Source organism: Gadus chalcogrammus, chromosome 13 (assembly GCF_026213295.1).
Source record: "Gadus chalcogrammus isolate NIFS_2021 chromosome 13, NIFS_Gcha_1.0, whole genome shotgun sequence".
Classification (NCBI taxonomy): domain Eukaryota; kingdom Metazoa; phylum Chordata; class Actinopteri; order Gadiformes; family Gadidae; genus Gadus; species Gadus chalcogrammus.
Genome location: NC_079424.1, coordinates 8,397,811 through 8,420,274, shown reverse-complemented (window position 1 = coordinate 8,420,274; position 22,464 = coordinate 8,397,811). Strand labels below are relative to the sequence as shown.

At 43.4% G+C, this 22,464-nt stretch overlaps 3 protein-coding genes across 4 annotated transcripts in view; 1 reads left to right on the top strand and 2 right to left on the bottom strand.

Moving 5' to 3' along the window:
• Nucleotides 1-6,611: 6,611 nt before the first annotated feature.
• ergic3 (ERGIC and golgi 3) lies at nt 6,612-17,077 on the bottom strand. Its single transcript, XM_056606150.1, is given in 15 exon segments — nt 6,612-8,373; nt 8,767-8,822; nt 8,901-9,037; nt 9,267-9,331; nt 11,312-11,408; nt 12,118-12,149; nt 12,615-12,629; nt 13,763-13,820; nt 14,088-14,253; nt 14,368-14,464; nt 15,724-15,843; nt 15,960-15,984; nt 15,987-16,055; nt 16,482-16,552; nt 16,903-17,077. Coding segments are annotated over 15 exon segments (1,176 nt in total). The 5' UTR covers nt 16,991-17,077; the 3' UTR covers nt 6,612-8,293.
• romo1 (reactive oxygen species modulator 1) lies at nt 9,479-10,871 on the top strand. 2 transcript variants are annotated; one of them, XM_056606152.1, is made up of 3 exons: nt 9,479-9,636; nt 10,108-10,244; nt 10,654-10,866. In XM_056606152.1, exons 2-3 carry the CDS (start codon nt 10,108-10,110, stop codon nt 10,760-10,762), a joined length of 246 nt encoding a protein of 81 aa, XP_056462127.1. In that variant the 5' UTR covers nt 9,479-9,636; the 3' UTR covers nt 10,763-10,866. The 2 variants fall into 2 exon arrangements, with proteins under 2 accessions (XP_056462127.1, XP_056462128.1); XM_056606153.1 differs by having other exon boundaries at nt 9,504-9,631; nt 10,654-10,871.
• Nucleotides 17,078-18,838: 1,761 nt separating the features above from the next.
• The window catches only part of dnase1l4.1 (deoxyribonuclease 1 like 4, tandem duplicate 1), a 7,044-nt gene continuing 3,418 nt past the window's right edge, over nt 18,839-22,464 (bottom strand). Inside the window, exons 6-11 of the mRNA XM_056606682.1 lie at nt 22,333-22,445; nt 21,560-21,672; nt 21,071-21,228; nt 20,115-20,211; nt 19,918-19,993; nt 18,839-19,815 (exon numbers count right to left, since the gene is read on the bottom strand). Of these exons, the coding sequence (XP_056462657.1) occupies nt 19,688-19,815; nt 19,918-19,993; nt 20,115-20,211; nt 21,071-21,228; nt 21,560-21,672; nt 22,333-22,445 (685 nt within the window). The 3' untranslated portion in view covers nt 18,839-19,687. The remainder of the gene's footprint in view (nt 19,816-19,917; nt 19,994-20,114; nt 20,212-21,070; nt 21,229-21,559; nt 21,673-22,332; nt 22,446-22,464) is intronic.

Below are 22,464 nucleotides of genomic sequence, written 5' to 3'. Positions count from 1 at the left end.
ATTGACATGCAGGGGAATAGAAGTTAAATTTATCAGAATTATGGGTTAGTCTTTAAGGTTCTAGATGTGTTATCACCGTCAACCTCTCATGCCGCTCTACAAGAGCACAGAGAGGATTTTTGTAATCTTTTTCTGTGTCTCTGTAAATTAGCCTACTATTCAGCTGGTTTGTTAATTCACTGTTTTCTTGACATTGATGAGGACAGGTCCCTAGTGTCCGAACTGAAATGTACACCAATGACGTTATGAACATTTAAAGCCGTTAGGCTGCATGTGGCGGAAGGGGGCTTGGGGTTATATGAGATGTATCAGATCTGTCCACGCAGCACAAACAAAATAGTACATTCTGTAATAATAACCCTTCATACAGCTGGCATGGATCCCTCACACAGACTAACACAGACACAGACACACGCACGCAAGCATGCACGCACGCACACACACAACCACACGCACACGTGTACACGGACACACATGGTCAGACAGCCACGAGGCGGTTAAAGGGAATAATTGGTTAATACGCCATCTACTGGCAGACCTGCAAAAAGACACTCTGGTTTTACGTTCCATTGAGTTGCCTGGTCAGCCTACAACCTGTCTGTCTCTCAGTCTCTGTCTCTCTCTCTCCCTGTCTCTCTCTCTTTCCCTATATTGCTTTTCGCTCTCAGCTTTACCACATGAACTACGCCGCTCTGTAATGAAAGGGCTGTCACACACACGCATGCTTACACAAAAACACACAAACTCATACACACACACATCACACACACACTAACATCCACACACCAACACACACACACACACACACAGTTACACACATGATCTGCATACTATGGTTATGGGGCCCAGATGTCTCCACCGCAGTCAGAAGCAAGTGGGTTCATTTCTCCTCAGAAGGCAGAGATAGATCTGCTGCTCCTCACCTCCCGGCCTCCAGGGCTCCATCCAACACCATGTTCTCCTCAGTCCCTTGGTTTTTAAATGGGGGTACGTCGTGTACCCCCAGGACTACTGGGAAGGCTTACTCGTTGCTTTAATGTTGGTGATTGTAAAATGGGATTGCCATACAATTAGAGGAACGTGAATACCGAAGATGACAACTTTAGAGAGAAATTAGGGAAAATCGGAATACTGTTACACAACTTTGGTAGATTCTAAAGACTAGAAATAACCTACTCTCTTTCTGTTTTTTCTCTTTCTGAGCTATGATCAAGCCATTTTGGAGGGGGATTTGTTGTACATGTCTTTGTGAGGTTTTGTGATTTTGTATGCTTGTATGTTCATTGGAGACCAAGCAAGTTTCCACCTCGGGGAGATAATAGTGTGCATCAAATCGAAATTATGACAAAAATCCTCAGGGTAGTAGAAGCCCATGCAGGGGTCTAAATTCAGTTGGTTGAAATCAGCAACCCCGCCACTAGATGCCACTAAATCCTACACACTGCACCTTTAATGTTCATGTTTACAACAAATAACATACGCATATTATTAACTCTGCTGGTGAAAGAGGTACTTGTTTGACTGATAAGATATCTTAGTACAATTGTACAAACAGTTTGAGAATCTCTGGTTCTCAAACTGGATCATAACCCTCACCAAATCCAAACATTTTGTTGTGTTTATAACACAAGGATGTGTTAATAAAGGATATATTATAATATAATATATATAGTTGAAGAAATACTACGAAGAGGAATTTAGCTAAATGTTGATTTCAGGTTGAGTCAATTAATGTGGGATTTACTGAAGGCTGTGAGGAGCTTGAGACACACATGCCCCCTCATAGATACACAAACTTTAACACAACTCATTTGGACTTTGACCTGAATTCTTCTAAACTCCACAAAGATGTCCTGCACAGAAAGAAGGAGGACAACAAAGACGACATCATCATGATTTAATGATATTAAGTAAGTAAACTCAGAGAGACAGACAGACGGACGGACGGACGGACAGACAGACAGAGTGGACAGGCAGCCAGACAAAAGGACAGACAGAGTTTTGAAGGCTCATTCATATATTTTTTTAAAGAGGAAGTTAAATAAGTCAATGTAGTGACCACATCCCCAAACGCATACACACGCACGCACGCACACAACAACACATACACACACAATTACACAGACGCATTCACAGTCTCCTTCCGTTCTGGGGTTGGAGTAAGAGGAAGGATGAGGCCTCTTCCCGTTTTAAAGAAGGTAGAACCCGCCAACTCCAGCAACCTTTAAAAACACCAGATAGGAAGAGTTGAGATAAGATGACTTGAGATAAGATGTCTTGCACAGGAACCTTCCAGAACCGGACCAATATTCTGCTCTGCAAAGCTAAGCTAAGTGGTTACCATAGCAACATGCAGCTCCCCTGGAGAAGGAACTAAAAGGGACCATTGAAGAGATTCCTAAATGGAGCGTTTATACAGCTTAATTTAAATACACAGTAGCATTAACACATGGACCACATGTAGGACCCTACCCCTTAACACTGACCTCTAACCCCTAATAACTGTCTATGTTGTTGGTCTCTACATAACCTTGACCACATTGTGGGTCTCTATGTTAACATTGCTACGTAGAACCACAGAACCATAAATGCAAGGAACTTCGGTGGATCTTTGAAGCAGAGGTATACTTATCCACCCAGAGGACTAACTGGGACCCTTAACCTTAAAGGTCAATACCGGTCTGTGTGATTAAACCACCGTAACTGTCCCCTCTGGCTTCATTCAAACATCCGTTACCAATGCAGTTTTAGTTTGTTATCAATTTCGAAATAGCTTTCTTTGACTAATTCTCCCAAAAAGCATTTAGGGTGATTGAGCCTGCAAATGTAAACAATGGCAATATAGCACTTTCATTTTCTGGAATCAATGTGCGTCGGTCAGTACCGAGCTTGTGGGGCAATATAAACATAGCAGTTAGTCACCATACTCTACAAGTACTTTAGATATATTATACTTTAATGTCTTGCCACAAAGACCGAAGTTCTATATTGCTGTTGTTAGAATTGGTGGCAGGCACGTTCAAGCAAAATGCTCTTAAGCAGAATCAGTACATGGATGTCATTTTTGCCCCACTATAAGTTCCATAGATCCAGAAGCCTGCCCCACTATAAGTTCCATAGATCCAGAAGCCTGCCCCACTATAAGTTCCATAGATCCAGAAGCCTGCCCCACTATAAGTTCCATAGATCCAGAAGCCTGCCCCACTATACGTTCCATAGATCGAGACCCTAGCCCCACAATTAGTTCTGCAGATCCAGAACCATGCCCCACCATTAGATCTATAGATCTAGACCTCAGTTCCACAATTAAATCTATAGCTCAAGACCCCTGCTGCACCAGTCGATCTATAGATCTAGACCCCAGCCCCACCATTAAATCTATAGATCAAGACCCCTGCTGCACCATTCAATCTTTAGATCTAGACCCCAGCCCCAACATTAAATCTATAGATCAAGACCCCCAACCGCACCATTACGTACATATAAGATCCCTCCATAGCAGAACAAAGACATGTTTCTGTATGTAAATGTGAACGTGCTGTCTGGCAGAGGATTGGCTGCCAGCTCCCAGTATAAACAGTAGCAGACCGTGGTTGCACTGGGCCCAGACAGGGATGACTCACATATCTTCTACATGTGAAGCGAGAGGGATTGGAGAGAGAGACTGAGAGAAGGAGAGAGAGAGGAAGAGAGAAAGAGAGGGTTATATTGTGTCTGTTCATTATTTTCCCCTGTACCTTATATTTCCCTTCATTTATTGTTCTCTGAATAGTGCTCCTTTATTTTGTTGATAAAATGCATTGGCAATGTAAATGTTTATTTTCCATGCAAATTAGGCTCCTTTGAATGAACTGAATTGAGGGAGACCGCAAAAAGTGACTATATGAGGCAGGGTGCATGATAGAGAGAGAGAGAAAGAGATAGAAAGAGAGAAGAGGACAGAATAGGTAGAGAGACTGAGAGAGGAAAAGAGAGTCAAGAGGAGAGAGAGAAGTTGTAAGGGAGAAAGAGGGAGAGAGATAGAAAGAGGGAGAGAGATAGAGAGATACAGAGGGAGGTATTTGCTCGTGGAAGTAGGGTGTTCAGAAACGTTCCTGGCGCTCCATTCAACGGAGCCTCACAAGATTCCAGGAAGAGAGGGAACAGACGGAGGAGAGGAGTCGGAGTGGAATAAGAGGAGGGAGGAGAGCGGGTGATCGGGGTAAAGTGGAGAAGTGGTGTGAACACAGAGTATATTTAGATCTCTGAACTCACTTCTGAGGGACCATGATCTCCCTCTCTTTCTCTCTCTCTGTCCCTCTCTCTCCCTCTCCCCCTCTCTCTCTATCCACTCCTCTCTCACTCCCTATCTTTCTCTCTCTGTCTCTCCCTCTCTCTCCTTCTCTATCCACACCTCTCTTGCTCCCTCTCTTTCTTTCTCTCTCTGTCTCTCTGTCTCCTTCTTTCTCTATCCACTCCTCCACTCCTCTCTCGCTCGCTCCCTCTCCCTCTCTCGCTCTCTATTTCCACTCCTCTCTCTCTCTCTCTCTCTCTCTCTCTCTCTCTCTCTCTCTCTCTCTCCCCCCCCCCCCACCCCCTCTCTGTCTCTGTCTCTGTCTCTGTCTCTCTCTGTGTCTCTCTATCTCTCTCTCTCTCTCTCTCTCTCCCCCCCCTCTCTGTCTCTGTCTCTGTCTCTGTCTCTCTCTGTGTCTCTCTATCTCTCTCTCTCTCTCTCTCTCTCTCTCTCTCTGAGGGAACACAGATGCCGCTCCTCTACTACAATGCGACTCCACTCACCATATTTGGAAAGAACCACACACATACACACACACGTGCATACACACAAACACACTCACACACACACACACACACACACACACAGAGGGTCCTCTTTTTTTTTTACCTATACCTAATCCTATTCATTTCTAAGCTAAGCTACCTACCACTGTGTCGGTTTCTCTCACATTTTTTGTTTGCTTATACTCTCTCTTTTTCTCCCTCTCTCTCACCCTCTCTCCCTCTGTCTCTTTCTCTCTTTTAGAATACCTTAAACAGATGCGACAGGACAGGCTCTCTCTATCACCTCAATAAACATTTAGCTTTACAATTTAATAATTTCACCCTCTCCTTTCCCTTCATCTCCTCTATTCTTCCCTTCCTCTGCTCCTCTCTTATAAAAATGTCTTCCTCAACAACTGGAATTTAAGATATGATTCACTCGATTCCCACCTCCCCCTACCACACTCACACAATTTCCAATAATATTTCATGCAAGGGATAACGTTTTTTTGTTAATTTTTTTTAAATAACCGCAAACAGAATGATCTGTCAGAGGGAAACACAAGGCTGGCACTTTAACCCATTGGACCAGCTGGACCCTAAGGAGGAAGTATTGGTTTTATTTGAGCTTTATTTATACATAGAGACAACATTGACAGGGGACACGCATATTCAAGAAGATGATTCACTCTACAGTCATTCAGCCTCATAGCCCCATTGGCATCTGGCACATCCGGAGACACTGATTAGATGAATATGAAGGGGAATGATTTGAACTAGAATCATGTACACTGGATTCATATTCATATTTATTTTCTACACCCTACCTAGGTGCCTGCCATACTCCAGCTGGCTTTTACTGGGCTCTTTAAGACCCAGGAAACATGATGATGTTTAAATCGCTTTATTGCTGAGTTGAAAGACAAAGATACACCATGCAGATGATTATTCATGTTGCCGGGCATCAGTTCTCCCTGGCTGTGTGTGGTGATGATTGGAATAACTGGAGCGCATTGATAGCTCAACGCACAACAGGTGTGCAGCCTCACCCAGCCCCACAGTCTAATAAGGCTGACTCTGGCCAGGTGAGGCTGCTCAAACCAGCCATCATCCACACACACACATAACCTGGCTTCTTATGAACTAAACAGGAGTCACTGGATCTACCTGAACTGATTTTTTATAAATGGAATCATATTAACATTGATTCAAATGAACTGGATTGATATGATCTGGAATCATATTAGCAAGGATTCATATCAAGTTTCACAAGTGCTATGGATACATATATGAACTACTGGATTCATCTGAAATTAGATTCTATGAACTGGAAACATGAACTGATTTACATGAGCTGCCTTCATCTGAAGTGGTTGATGTGAGCCAGGCGCTCCACCTATGATTTACTGGGAGTCTAGAGGTTCCATGTCCACCACAGAGCCACAGCACAGCTGTCATTTAGCCCGCCACAGAAATCTACCCCCACCCACGCACTCACATAAACACATGGACATAAACACACACATACACATAAACACATACACCTCTGCATGACCCCATCCTGAGAATAGTGTGAGTCCGTGTTTTTATGGGTGTGGACTTTAGTGATAAATCTTTTACCAATGTTTTTGACATACCATACATATACTATATATAGCTAGACTTTAAAATGAGATATGTATTTGTCTCTTTAAGACACAAACGCACAGGAAGGGCCTGAATTATTGTTAATTTAATATGCTTGGTGGAAGTCTGTTCTATAAAAGGAAATCAGCAGTAATATCCCTGACACATGGTCGCCCCCTAGTGTCTGAAACTTGAACCATGCGTACATAAATACAAAAATACAGAAAGTAGTTCACGCCAAACAACAGCGGCTGGTGTATTCAACATTTTTTTATTTAGAATTTTAAAAACAGACGACAATCAAAATATAAATAAATCTCATACACACAATCTTTCAAACACACAAGCACACCCACAAGCACACACAATCTTTCAAACACACACACCGCCTGGCATGATGTCGTTAAAAGGTGCACTGACCAGGTTACCAATAGGGCAGATATCTCTTTTTTCGCCTTTTACAGAAAAAATAAGTTTGGCCATAAATCAAAAATTTCCCACCACCTTGTCATGATTCAATATTTGAAAATCCTAATCAATTCAAAAAGAAAATGTTGCGTGGAGGGTGGATTGGAAAAAAGTTTGAACCATTCTTAGCTGCTTTCACACCGCCGCGCGGCAACTCACCCGCTCCATTAATTTCAATGAGGGAAGGGCGGCAGAGGGGAGGCGGTTACAAAAGCGGCTGAAAACCAGGCAGCGGTTGCCGCCCGCGTGAACGCGCACAGATTCTGCCCTACCGCTCAGCTTTCCCCGTGTTGAAACTTCCGGCGGCAGCAACTGCAGCAGCCGCTTTTGAAAACGCCTGGCCCTTCACACCGCTGCGCTGAACCCTCCGGCAGAGGCGGTTATAATTTGCCACGCGGCGGTGTGCAAGCACCTTTATGATTGGCTATGAGAATTTTTGGTCATGTGACAACTCTAAGAGGCAGGGCTGCGGTCGTATTTTAGGTATACAATTAAAATGTGACTGATGTTGGATAAAGGTCTCTGATGATGGATAATGGCCTTTTATGTTGGACAAATGTTTTGAATAAAAAAATTATGGTATTTGATGTTGGAGAAAGGTCTTTGATGATGGATAATGGCCTTGTTTGATTTTGAATACAATGTCTTTAGTTTGGGACAAATATTTTTTGATATTGAATAAGAAGGTAGGCTATTTGATGTTAGTTGAATTCCACATGTTAACGTCTCAACCTTGTCAATGTATAATACAATCAGAGATATCGTAAAACAGTCGCCAATGAACCAAGACTGTATCCCTCAAACCAAGGCCTTATCCATCAAGCCCAGATATTATCAAGCAAACCCAGACTCCAATAATCGAATTAAAGCTGTTTACTGATTCCCAGACCTCCTTTATCTAACCCAGACCTGCACCATCTAACCACGACCGTCACCATCCAACACAGACCTGCTTCACCTAACCCAGACCTGCCGAATCAAACCCAGTGTTGGGCAGCGCTGAGCAGCCATGTCACAGAACCAGTGCAACAACAGGGGGCACCAGGAAGTAGACAGGAAGTAGTCATGTTGACAGGATGTCAACGTTGTGCCGGTGTGCCGCAAGCCTTGATACATTCTTCACCTGCATTCTCCCCCTCTCTGAAAACAGACTGCCCAGGTCCTCCACCCCCTCCCATCCGTCCATCTACCCACGCTTGCATGTCTGTCGGTCCGTGTCTATCAACCCCCTCCACCAGCATGGCCGTCTGTCTGTCTGTCTGTCAACCCCCTCCACCTGCATGGCCGTCTGTCTGTCTGTCAACCCCCTCCACCTGCATGTCTGTCTGTCTGTCTGTCTACCCCCTCAGCCTGTCTGTCCATCAGTCTCCGTGTCTGTCCGTCTGGGTGGCGGTGTCCTGGGCGTGTGTTGCGGGGGCTGGGGGAGCTGTGGGGGTCTCTGCTAGGAGGCCTTCCCCAGCTCTATCTTCTTCTGGATGGCCTTCGCCGAGTGGTAGATGAGAGAGTCTATCAGCCCTGCAACTGAAGAGACACACACACACACACACACACACACACACACACACACACACACACACACACACACACACACACACACACACACACACACACACACACACACACACACACACACACACACACACACGTTTTATATGATTCATTAAAAATCTTGAAATGGGAAACAACAGGAGAGAAAATATCAGCTTGTTCATCACCACAAAGAAGGCAAGTAAGTACGTGGATAAAAGGGACGTTTTGTGTGTGATGATTGGTTGCACTTTAGAAATGTTGCAGTGATTGAACAAAAATGAAAGCTTGCATAATTGAACTGGGTTTGATTGATGCAGTATGCATTTGACGTGACATCTTAAATCCTGGAGAGCCTGGTAAACAGCGGTGATAACAGATACTGACCTGTAAACACTCCTCCGATGATGGCACACACGCCTGTTAGGAAATGAGTGAACGACCTAAAGAGACAGTGGGAGACAGGTGTGTTATTACATACAGGGTACATGTTATTACACACCCTGTGTGTTGGTACATACCTGTGCTTCTCTGTGAACTTCACCATCATGGGGGACAGCTCATACAAAACAAAGACCCCTGGCAGCCCTTGGTCGCCAATGAGACCGTTGGCCACTTTCTCATGTCTGGTCACTGAGAACTGATTGGTTTTAACCACCTACAGGGGAACAGACAGGGCAACATTTAAGCTAACATACTACATACAGCTCAGGGGGGGAGACTGACCCCAAGTTAACGTGTGACACATAGGTTAGGTGCGATACGAATGTTAAGGGTAAATGGCACATACAGGTTGAGATGCTTAGGTCAAGCTCAGACACTGCACTCGTGACATATGAAGTACAGAGTTCAGTGAATTAAGATTAGATTTAAATATATCAACTCACCTCTCCCTCTGCCTTCATGTAAATAGTCGGGACTATTTTAACAAAGTACTGGTACATCATCGACGCTGAGTAAGAGAAGAGGAAAGTTCATGGTTACAGAATATAACATAAAAAGTTGATTGCATAATAGATAGGTTTCTTCAGGAAGTTCAGGGTAACGATTCCTGTAAAACTTCAATTAAACAGTTGTCCGCGGCGGGGCGCTGTTCTTTCTTGTCTGCTTTTCTTTTTACCTCGTACAGCGACGTGACGTCCCTTCCTCTAATGGAGTCGTGCTAGCAGGACGTTTAAATCCCACTGCTGTCATTGACCTCGGCCAATACCGTTTTCCTTTTCAACACTTGACCACATTTCCAAGGCACAAGGCAAGGTACGGGTCCGAATGCTGGATTGCTGCTTGTGGTCATAAGATAAAGATGTTTCAGTGTTGGTACTTCACGTCGCCGATATGTGCGACAGCACGACGACGCGCTAAGCTAACAACAAATGGGCCAACATTCAAGAGGGCGAAGTTCTGTAATAGTCATTATCTACCCTTGCAAGAGTTATCCAATAAATACTGGAACTGTAATGTGTACGGATTAAATTAAGTGCGTTACTTTAAATACGATCAGAAACGTCATTTACTTAAGGATTTATGCTAATTTACGTTTACCAACCCTCCGCAGCAAATGTCAGTCTACATGGAGACTTTAAAATGGTCGAGATCGATCTTAACAATTTATTGAGAAAGCTTCTTAGATGGTTTGCATGGGATTTAAGTCTTATTGAGGCGTTCCAGTCCTTCACATATTTAAGTACCCGCCATGTTCAGGACTAACTGATAAATGCGTTGCCCCAGATGCCAGTGGCAGTAGGACCGTACGGCCAGGGCCAGGGACAGCCCAGCTGTTTTGACCGGGTCAAGATGGGCTTTATGATGGGGTTCGCCGTCGGAATGGCAGCCGGAGCCATGTTCGGAACATTCTCCTGTCTCAGGTAACCACCAACACCACCCTTTGAGACTGTATGTATTAACATTTGATACCTGTTGAGCGGCAGATAAAAAATATTTCAAAAGGATCTGTCCGGTTTGCCAAGACACTAGGTTAATTGTTGACAATTATCTGGTCTAGAAGATTGTTCAGCAACTCTCCCACCTGTGGCTGGCAAACTATTAAACTGCTCTACGTTCCTTCAGTGGGTTCACAGACACAAGTTTACTGTAAATTAGGTATTAATTAGCAGACTTCTATCCAAAACGAACTACAGTAATATAAATGTCATTATGGAGTAGTTAGAGGTAGGGGCATCTTGCGCAATGCCTACTGGTAGTACAATGTGGTTTGAACCAACCAAGCCAATCAATTTTGTCGTTTGTGGTGTCTCCCTCCCTCTCTCTCTTTAGGGTCGGGATGCGCGGGCGTGAGCTGATGGGTGGCGTGGGGAAGACCATGATGCAAAGCGGGGGAACCTTTGGAACCTTCATGTCTATAGGCATGGGCATCCGCTGCTGAGCCACACACACACACAGCACACACACACACCCGCAAGGCCCGCTGTTCAGCCACCCCCCAACTGTCAATAAAGTTAAGGATGTCAAACATCTGATTGGATGTTGTGTGTTCTGTGGACCAACAGCATGGCTTGATTAATTCAACTACCAAAACCAACTTTCATTTAGCACCTTTTTTAGATCGGACAAGTCATGATGACCCTAATTCTAATGAAGTTGGATCACCCCTTTTCTTTACATTTTGTTTTGCCTTAAATGTTTCTCTTAAACATTTGACAGTTCCACGAAGCTGCCAAATAGTTTGATCAGCTCAGCCACAAGGCCTCTGGTTATCTATTCAGACTAGTATATGCATTGGGACAACATGGCCATGGCTGATCTCTAATAAAAAAAGTGTTTGAGCTCTGCTGCCCGGACAGAATGGTATCCCATGGATCCTGCTAGTGAAGTATTTGGGTTTCCAAGCAGATCTTTCCAAAGCCACTTAAGAGGGGTGCAGGTAAGCGGTAGTATTTGGGAGGAGAAGGTGGGGTGTAAGGCGGAGGCTGACCTTGGGGTGCTGTGACGTCTGTACCATCCAGAGGGTTGACGATACCTGGGTAGTCCTTACCGAATGACAGGTGCTTGATCATGTGGGTCATGTTGATCTACAAGAATATCAATATTAGCCTTCACTTCATGAGAAAGTGCTTACGGTTGATTGAAATTATTTTAAGTATGAATTAATCTGAAGATGGGTTTTAAATGTGAGGAAACCCTTCAAATGAATCAATAACATTTTCTATTTTCTATGTGATTTAACAAAGGGATTTGTATTCTCCAAAGATGTAACACCGAGGCTTCCTTTAACGGGAAAGTAAAGAAAGTTCTGAACTTCCCAATATAATCTGTATTTGGGCACTGTTAATCGATGCCAACAAGGAAATGCTTTTCATCACTGCTACGTCGTCTGATGGCGGAAGGAAGATGTTTTACATAAAGCTGTTACAACAAGTACCAACTATGCCCAAGCATTGTGCAACCAAGGCACTTCTACTTAAAATCACCTTCCTTCCAAAGACCAACGACATAGCAATCGATGCAGAACATGTATTGGGTGGCTGCTATTATCAACTACTACTTATTACATAGATTATACTGGGAAGTTCCAAAATACTCTTTACATTTTCAAATAGAGACTCACGAGTTCCCCTACATAGCTGATCTACTGAATCCTGTATTAACCCATGTTCAAGAGACCGGAGGAAGAAAGCCTTAACAGACACCCCCCCTCTACTGTTTAAATGAATAGATCAGGGCTAAATATATGTTGGATAGGAACCGATAACCTTCGGATGTATACTGTTTGTTCCTTACGTTGTCCAGTCCGAAGCTCTGCAGGTCGTGAACTGTAAAACAAACTTCCTGTTAACAAACAGACACTAACATGTTGCGCACTAACACTAGAGTCTTCAAGGTGAAGTATAGAGAAGTGCTTTATCGGGTTTTGATCAGTATTAGTTTGATTATTCACTGTGGGCTCCCAGAACACTAGAGTACACTTCTGCCGCTACTCTCTTTCAGGCCACATTACTGTGTCAAAATAAAAGCGTTCAACATAGTCCCTCCCCTCCCTGCTGTTAGCCAGCAGTACTAACCAGGTAGCCAGTTGTGCTAAGCATGTTTGTTGATGCTAACCCCCTAGCCTAGCCAGCAGTGCTTATTCCCAAGCCAGCAATCCAAACACCCCAGCCAGAAATGCTTTCCACCTAGCCAGTAGTACTGAGATTTTGACTATTTTAATGACAACACTTCTTTAAGGCGTTGCCATGGGTGACCATCAAGAATGGAGAATGGTAGAAAAAGTGACTTACTTTCCACAGCGTGCACTGCAGAAAGAAGAGAGAAGTGTCACCATAGTGATGATGGGAACACACACACACATCCAGGACGACTGCAACCAGACAGACTCTCAGCACGTCATTACCCATGATGCACCACTTTACCCCTACTCTAATGCTGCTATCCATGTGGATGTACGAAGTGGTAAAGTCGCAAATCTCCCATCTATCTTGCGGCATTTCACTGAGGCATGCCCCCTTTTGGTCGTAATATCTCGTCGCTTTCAAAGTAGAGCGAGCAGAGCTGTACAACTCGTAAAGAAGATGGCTGCGCCCATAGTTAATGGGGGTTGAGATGTATTTTCTTTGTATTTGTACCACGTTGGTGGTTTTAATGATGTTTTTAAATCCTCTTACACACTTGATTTCATTGCTGCTTTGATCCGGTCACCAATGTGTGCATTGCACGGTCTTGCTTTGCGTGCAATTCAATGTAAAGTTGTGTTTTCAAGCTGGTTTGCTAAAGAGGCTACGTTGCTAATGATGAATAGCCTGCTACTACTCCCCCTCGTGGCTCGACAGAAACACAAATGGCAAACTGGAAGGCTGGAGCTAAGGAAATGCGTCATGTTCTCGCTGAAGCTGGTCGTTCGTACCAGCGTACCATCCAAATGGATAGCAGCATAACTTTGTACCTCCACCTAACCGTGTGTAACCTAATGGCTAAACATAACCTTCTCCATCACAATAGCAAGACTTGATGTTCCCAGTCTTGTCTGTCAAAATGTTCATGAGAAATGACAAATTGGGGAAAGTCTGTAGGCACAGCCAGAAGGTACTCAAAAAAAGGTACCACACTGTTACTAGACTATTTGTTGCTAGTATTCTGTTGCTACACCGGTTATGTGATAAGAGTTTGTGGTTGGTACGCTCTGGATATGTGGATCTTGATTAAGAGATTTATCACATGGCGACAGAAACACTGATCATCACTGGGCGGGTTAGAACCTGTGTTAGTATGTCACTCACAACATCACCCAGTTGTGCAAGGATAGGGAATGATATTGTCCAAAATAACACTGGATAACAGTTACTACGTGTTCTGCTTTTTGAAAGAGCCTTAGATGAATATATCAAACCGTGGATGAATGGATTGACGCAGATGTTATTATCGGTCTTACCGTGGACATGAGACTGCTGGAAACTCTTGCCAGGAGCAAAATGAAAGTTTCCTGCAACCTGGAGTAGAGGGGGCGGGGGGGAGAAGACAGGTTATCCTCTTTCTTCCATGACGATGAATCACATGGATATGTGAACATGAATGCTGTAGCCAGATAATAGCTGTCTTGTAGCAGATGAAACCAACAATATAAGTATTTCCTTGAGGTTCCAGCATCATCATACTGTTTGAATCTTTAACCGTGTTAAAGATGTCACACCGTTCTTCCTGATCAGACGTGACAAACCCAATCAACCCCCCCCCCGGGTCCATTTGTGTGAGGGCACCTTGTTGACTTCCAGGAAGCCATACACCTGGCAACCCTCGTTCTTCTGCTCCGCCATCTTCTGGGTGAAGCCCTCGCGCCGACACTGCTCGATGGTGTCGGCGTTCTTGAAGGCCCAGCCACGCCGCCGGTACGCCTCACGCACGTCATCACAGCTGTTACAGCACCTGCACCGCCATGACGGACAGACTGATGAGCCAACACACACCCACTGAAAGACAGATGGAGAGACAGACGGGTGGAGAGGGAGAGACAAGCGAAGAAATAGACGAGTGTCTTACTTGAGGTCTTCAGTCTCGGCCCCGTAGCAGCTTTCACATCTTTCCGGATCCAACTTACTGGGGTCAAAGGTCACACCTTCATCATCGCCACCCAGCTCTGTAAACACACATTCTATGGTATCATCCTTGGTAGCAGCTAGTAGCTCTGTTAACACAGATCTTCAACAACATTACCACCTAGCTCTGCTAACATACACAGAATAATCATCAGCACCTAGCTCTGTTAACACATCATCATCAGCACGGCAAAACTTACCATCACCAGAACCTAGCTCTGTTAACACACCATCATCATCATCAGCACGGCAAACCTTACCATCACCAGAACCTAGCTCTGTTAACACACATCACCACCACAACAAACCTTACCATCATCACCGCCTAGCTGTTAACACACATCATCCTCATAAACCAGCATCCTTCACCATATTCCTCACAACATCATCCACACACTCCTCATCACTACCACCACCATCACCGCCCCTCTATCGATACAACCCGTTCCATCATCAGCACAACCCTTACCACCATCACCACCCTTTCTATCAACATCAACTGCATCTTTACCATCAAGCGCCTTTCCATCATCATCATCATCATCATCATCCCCACCACCCTCATCATCTGATCATAATCACCATCACTACCATCACCACCAGTAGCAACATCACCCCCTTACCAACATCATCGTCATCCGGCTCTGTTAACACAGATCAACACCATTATCATCATCACCCTGCTCTGTTAACCCACATCATCGCCCCTTTTACCAACATCATCAACACCACCGTTAGCACCGTCATCAACCCCATGCTCACCATCGTTTGCACCCTAACCATCATCACCATCACCCTAGTCTGGCTGAACGGAAGTGGACAGCGTCTATTGCCTTAGTGGTTCGGGATCACCGCTACTCTCCCCCTTCCGTTGGCGGGCATTTCCTTCCCCCGGCAACTATTTGCATGGACACCACTGCTGCTTCCCGGGCTATAGCCCCGCCCTAGACGCTTGTGATGGTTTAAAGAAATAAAAACAGGCCCGCACAGGTTTCCCCACGGATAGACGGCTCAAGGTAGCGTGGTTCCAGACCATTCTACTTGCTGTAGTTTGGTCTTGCTTTGCGAATCACCCTGACTATCATAAGCACCATCATACCTACCACCCCTCTCCCTCCCACAGCTCTGTTAACACACAGCACCATCATCATCATCATCACAACCATAACCACCAAATTTTAGATTAGGATGCTGCATGCATACATATTCCATCACGTCTTGTAGCCAATCAAAACAGGGAAGATGTACATAACAACTGAAGCTTTGCGGGGGGTAGGGATGTCTAGAGGTTGCAGGTTACCGTGTTTCTCTGCCTCCGTGGTGACGGCTTTGAGGTCTTTGTCCAGACGGCGCTTGAAGAGGTTGTGTTCTACATCCAGCTGCTGCTCCCCAGCAACATCCATTGCATCTATACTGAGGTCTGAGAGAGACATTCATCCACATCAGAGGGAGAGCGAGAGACAGACAGGAGAAACCTCAATCCTGTAACAAAGTCGTCGCATGACAAATCAGGTGCCAGGGTCGGCTGGGACCTACAGGCACAGGGCATGTGAGGGGGGGGGGAAAGATGACGTCGATGTTGATCTTCAGTTTGTCTCCTCGCGATGTGTCGACGTATAATTCAGGATGAACCTGGAACCAAACAAAACATTAGCCATCACCCCCTTAAAGATCACCACCATTAACCCCAAAATAACTCTATTTATCCAAACTGTCACCTCTACAAAATATCACAACAACCCTTCTCTGAACTCTGGGCTATCAGGATGTGTACATGTGTTTGTATGATAAACAAGCTGTTGCTACATTCCTAAAGTCTCTTTTTTGAAGATGCACTGAAGCTTGATCAAATCTTTTGTAACTAGCCAGATATTTCTTACCATACATCATATTAAGGCTCACCCTCATAGAACTTACACTGAGAATCATTACTAATATGTGCAACATTTGCATTACACTGATACGTTAGATGTTCTACATTCTATCATCCACTTTCCCTATACACTTAACCCCCAAGGAAGACTATGTGTGTTGTCGTGTGAGGGGAGGTGAGTTTACCTCTTTGGTCAGGTAGTACTGCAGTTCAGAGAAGAACAAGATCAACATTATTAGACCGCTCACGATGGTCACTGAGAGAGAGAGAGAGAGAGAGAGAGAGAGAGAGAGAGAGAGAAAAATGTATCATACTGTCACGGGCAACATTGTATCATTAGTAACAGTTCTCAACACACAGTGTTGACACACTGTAAATACAAATGGGCAGGCTACATTGATGAGAGCAATGGAAGACGTACTACATCGGTGTTGCCTTTTGCAACCCCACTAATTTATCCTCGAACATCAATTTATTCAATATTGAATGCAACACATGACACAGCATGCCTTTTAATATCCATGTATCGTCATACATCAATCGATCCATGTATTGATGACCAGTTAGTATGGATGAATGGGTGGTCTGCTTTAAATTACTACTTACCAGTCGCGCCGCCCCACGTTTTGATCCTGAAGTCTTCTAGGGTTTTGGGATACGCATCAAATTGTTTCAGTTTGTTTAAGGTGTCCATGCTGTGGAGAAAATACCGTCTCGGAGTGTTAAAGGTTTTGGGGTTCGAGTCCCGGTGCACATTCGACAATACTTTCACTTCCGGGACTTGAAGAGTTTTGAGCCAATCATTTTCGACCGCGTAAGAAGTCCACTAAACGGTCATTTTAATACAACGAATCTTGATCATTTTTTTCATTCCCTATTTTATGATCTCAGTCTCGCGGGCTATAGTTAATGGGATTTTGGTTTGGAGAACGTCTTACAAACTGTGAGGTTGTAATACAAGAGATCGTAAATAGTTATTAATATATAATATTAATAATTAATTATATTTTAACCCCTCTAACGCTGCCCTTTAGTGCAGTGCTATTATATGTATTAATATTATTTGGATAAATCCACCCTGATTACTGTTTTTTTTGTAATCACTTTTTTTAATCCAAAACAAGCTTTCAAAGCCGAATTCCCTCAATATATTTTATAATAATATATAGATAATTAAACAACACTGAAATCAGCATTTTATGTATTATCCGTTAATATTGAACAAATCAAGCATCCTCAAAGGTTTTGCACCCGGGTGCTTTGCCTTGCAGATACAGACAGGCAGTGAACGGAGTACCTACTTCCGCTTCCAAAACTACCAGGGGTCCTTATAGTGCGGACCTGAACAACTACAGCAAGCAGCCCGGTTTACATTGCTGTAATTTAATTTAGTTTTAAACACTAATTCATCGACAGACATGTCTGGTAGAGAAGGTACGTGTATCTAACGTCAGTAACTATTGTTCATCTCATTCGAACAGGTCGTTATATTATCCTTTCTATGTTTTTAGCTCGCTAACCGTAACTGTGAAATACGCATGTCAAGTGGCCATCATAGTACGATCATATCGGCTATATATAAGATAAACCCTTCTTTACACCCCGCAGGAGGCAAGAAGAAGCCGCTGAAGGCACCCAAGAAGCAGAACAAGGACCTTGATGATGTAGGGGGCATTAATAATGGATTCATATTTTTATTGGGATGCTGTGTCTGGACCCCTCCCGTGCGGGTCTAGTGATGAACCGAATCGATGCTGCAGTCACTAGATGCACCAGTCAGTCACTATTAGAAAAACCATTCACACGTAATATAAAGACTATTACTAACCCTATGGAATTATAATAGGGCCGAATATCCTTAGACAAAAACACAGCGCAATAACAATTCTTGAATTGTATAGAGTAGAATTTGACACTTGAAATTCTGTGTTGTTGATTGGGTTGTTATTATCGTTATTATTTGGCAGGTAATTTCAAAGAATTATTTTTTCTAACCTCACAAATTCAGGTAGCAATTTAGGTAGCTCCTACTACCGTAGTTTGGAGCAGGCCTCCATGCAGCATGCTACATCGCTGCAATGGTTTATTGGTAATCCATTGCTATTCCTGTGGTACTGATGACATAATTTTGACCCGAGTATGAATTTGTGAAGATGAGAAATAATCGGTGATTTCTACCATTAGCATTATGATATACTATTAACAGTTGATTGTTTCTCAATCTATGAACACTAGTAATCGCATGACATCACCCATTTGTGTGTCTGTAGGAGGACATGGCCTTCAAGCAGAAACAGAAGGACGATGCGAAGGCGATGGATGCCTTAAAGGCAAAAGCTTCTGGAAAAGGACCTTTGAGTAAGAATAACAAAATAATTACAAATATACGACAAGATGATGGGTGAAATAGGATTTGATGGGCAGATATAGACCAATCTGGGATACTTTTGCCATATTTATTGAAATTGTCTAGTGTTTCCAGAATGTCTACCCTAGCTTTAAGTAGTACTATATTTCTACTTAAACAAATGTGTATTTGTAGTGCTTCATATGTACTTGGATAAACATGGGTAATAGTTTTTTAAAGGTGCATCTAGTTCAACCCGATTGCTCTCTCTTCATCAGCCGGCGGCGGTATCAAGAAATCAGGCAAGAAGTAAGATAGCCAAACTCTACCATGACAACCACCTGGTGTGCAACCGACGTCTCAGGTTCCAGCCATGCCCCTTCCTGTGAATATCACCCTCATGCCCAACCTCCCACAGTTCCAAGACGGGTCTGGGAAAATATTAGAGATCAGTTGTCCAGACCTTGAAGCTTCAACATGCAAGAGTCAAAAGCAGAGGCCTGTTACATGCATACGGCCCAACCTGCCGCCGTCAGCCGCCCTGGTCCGGAACACTCCTGGCAAATGTGGACTTGCTCCTCTATTAACTACTGGAATCTCAAGTAGCTTTTGATTTTCCTGAAAAGTATTGCTGTTGTGAAGAAGATGTCAATAAAGTTTTTTTTTTCATCTTGGTGTTATTTTATTGGTTTGGGATAATGTCAGTTTATTCAGTCAGTGGGTTTTCTGTTAATTCAGTACAAACTAAGCATACTGTTGAGGTAAAGAAATTCTGTCAGCCTGAGGCTGTATGCATTTCATGATACACATGCAGACTACTAGCTGGTTCTATTGGCACAATATCATATGTCCATGACACTAAATGTCCATTTAAGATGCATAAGGAAATATTTCACAGATCTTCCAGTTGCATAAACTTCTGCTGTGTAGCCTTATTATCTTCATGTTTCCTGACTTCATTGGTTGTCATGTGAGTGCCATCTCCAATGCCTTCTGTCAGGGTCTGGATGCTCCGGTTGTAGGGTTAGGATGTTCGATCGGTCGTTAGGTTTCGGTTGCTAAGTTACGATGCTCCAGCTTTGCTTTCTGGAGCTGCAGCACCTCGATCTGCAGACGTAGCTTCTCCCTCTCCAGCAGGAGGTTTCCTCTCTGTATATCCACCAGATCCTCGACTGGAAATAGGAACATACGATGACTGATCTAGTACGGACCCTAATACCTCAATGTAATACCTGAACTTGACCATCTCTAGCCTGGTGTTTTTGATGTCTTACCAACAGCGGTGTCTTGTTTCTGAACGCAGGACTTCAGCTCAACCTCCACGGGGTAGTGGTCGCTAACGTTCAGTGCCTGGGGGGGGTCAGAAACAACTATAAGACCTGACTATCAACTTGTAATGCTTTCAAATCTATCATGGAGTATAGGTAGGAAGGTTTATTAAAGGATGCTTATGACAGTGAGAAGACCCGACCTGTTGGTATGTGAGTCCATACTCCTTCTGGAAGTTGAATGGTTTTGCGGAGTTAGGAACCACAGCCGACAACATGTCCTGACCATACACCACTATCCTGTAAGAGAGGAGGGAGAACTGAGAAGTTAGCTGGTTGTTGTGATAGAGTGAGTGGCAGTTCTGAATGACTAACAGATGTACTTTGGACACAATTATATTTAATACTATTATATATAAAACAAGTTTCTTAGTATTTATTTTTAAATACATTATTTCACCTGTATTTAAAAAATGATCATGCATGATCATATTAACAAGCGCATTATTTACAGTTCACGATAATTTAGGCCAACTGATCGCATTATTTGCAAATGTTTTATTGATTAATATTTACTAATCATACAGATCTTATTAACTGATTATTCACTGATCCTATGATTCATTATACATATTATGTTCTGATGGTATTATTTTCTGATCATACCCATCGTGAAATTTAATGCTATTTTTATATATATATATTAGGGCTGTCAATGCGATTAAAACTATTTAATCCGGATAATAACTAAATATCCCTTGAATTCTTGTCCCATAATTTTTCTCATTTTTAATGCTTCTTATCAACATGGGAAATGCATCGGCTTGCCTTGTTGCAATTGTTTTTTTTTTATTATTGATAACAACATTGGCATATTACTGATCAAACAGGACGGGTTACAAAAAAAAAGCCTATACTGCAATTTAAACCGATTGAACATACACAGATATGCCTTGAACATAGCAGTCGGCTAACTGCCTTCTTTGTTTTGAGTTTTGAGCCCAAAAAAAAAAAAAATAACATGTTTAACTGACAGCTCTAATATGTATATATGTATTTATAATGGTATAATTTTCTGATGGTATTATTTACTTATTTACTGAGCGTACTACTGATCTTACTATTTATAATGGTATTATGTTCTGATGGTATAAATTACCTGTCGTAAGTGTGGTCGTTCCCGGTGTTGGCCGTGGTGTCGACATCGTCTGCGATAAGCCAATGGAAGTTAGGGTCACTACGGATACGAATGCTCTTCATCTCTCTCTTGGAGACATAGGCACCGTCCGCATTGAAATCCCCCAGGATCATCACATTCTAGAACACAGTATCATCAGAATTGTAGGACACCACTTTCTAGAACACAGGGTCATCACAATCAAGTAAACCAAATTCCAGTAAACAGGGTAAGCACTTAATAATAACACCCCATTCTAGTAAACACGATAATCCCATTCATGTGGTGACGCAGGGTCACCACATTCTACAATAGCGCGTTCCGGAACATCACGTTCTAGGACACAGAATCGTAAAATTCTACAACATCAAGTTCTAGAACATATTGTAGGATCACCCCATTCTAGAACACAAAACATTCTAATAGCGTACATCCTGGCCTATTGATTATGGCTGATAGATAGATGTTTACGTCAGTCTTCCACTTGGCCTTCATGTGGAGGAAGACGTCATAGAGCTGGTCCAGCTCCTTGTCAGAGTCCTGGGGTTTAGTGTGGACTGGGACCAGAACCAGGTCCTGGATGACTGAACCCCCCCCCACACACACACACACACACACACACACACACACACACACACACACACACACACACACACACCAAACACACAACACCACACCCACACACACACACACACACACACACACACACACACACACACACACACACACACACACACACACACACACAAACAAACACACAGAATGTTTATTCCTGAGCTCTGTTGTTAAATCGCCTCCTAGACAGAGGGTTGGTTAATCTTAGTAGTAAGAGTTAGTTCTCCAGATTGGTTTGAAGTCATCGGCAACAAGTCTGCGAAAAGATTCCCTTCACACATTCAGATAAAACAATACACAAAAGGTGGAGGTAGATGGATAAGTAAGCATCATGTTGAGGGGTGATGTCCAATCCAGAATAACTACTAGAATTTACCACTCAAGATTAGAGTCATCAATTGCAGTTTTGAGGCAAAAAACATACATGCCCTTTCTGTCACATGTGTGAGGCATAAAATGGCTACATGCTAGGGTAGGATGCCTGCAGGAAGGACGCAGCAGGTAGGAAAGACATATCTGCAATGCTGATGGTCTCATGAGCTGGGCTGTTTAGCCTTTAGGGTCTCATAAGTGAAGGACTGACTGATAAAGAAAAAGAAAGACAGTCAGACAGACGGGCAGACAAGTACTTGTATTATGACATCGGAAGCGGAGGATGTACGGGTCTCGAGCGAGGATGTCTTCCTTCACTGTCTCTTCGTCGTCGTACTGATAAAAATCCACCATGTCGACCAGGTCGTCCCTGAACAGAGACAGAGACA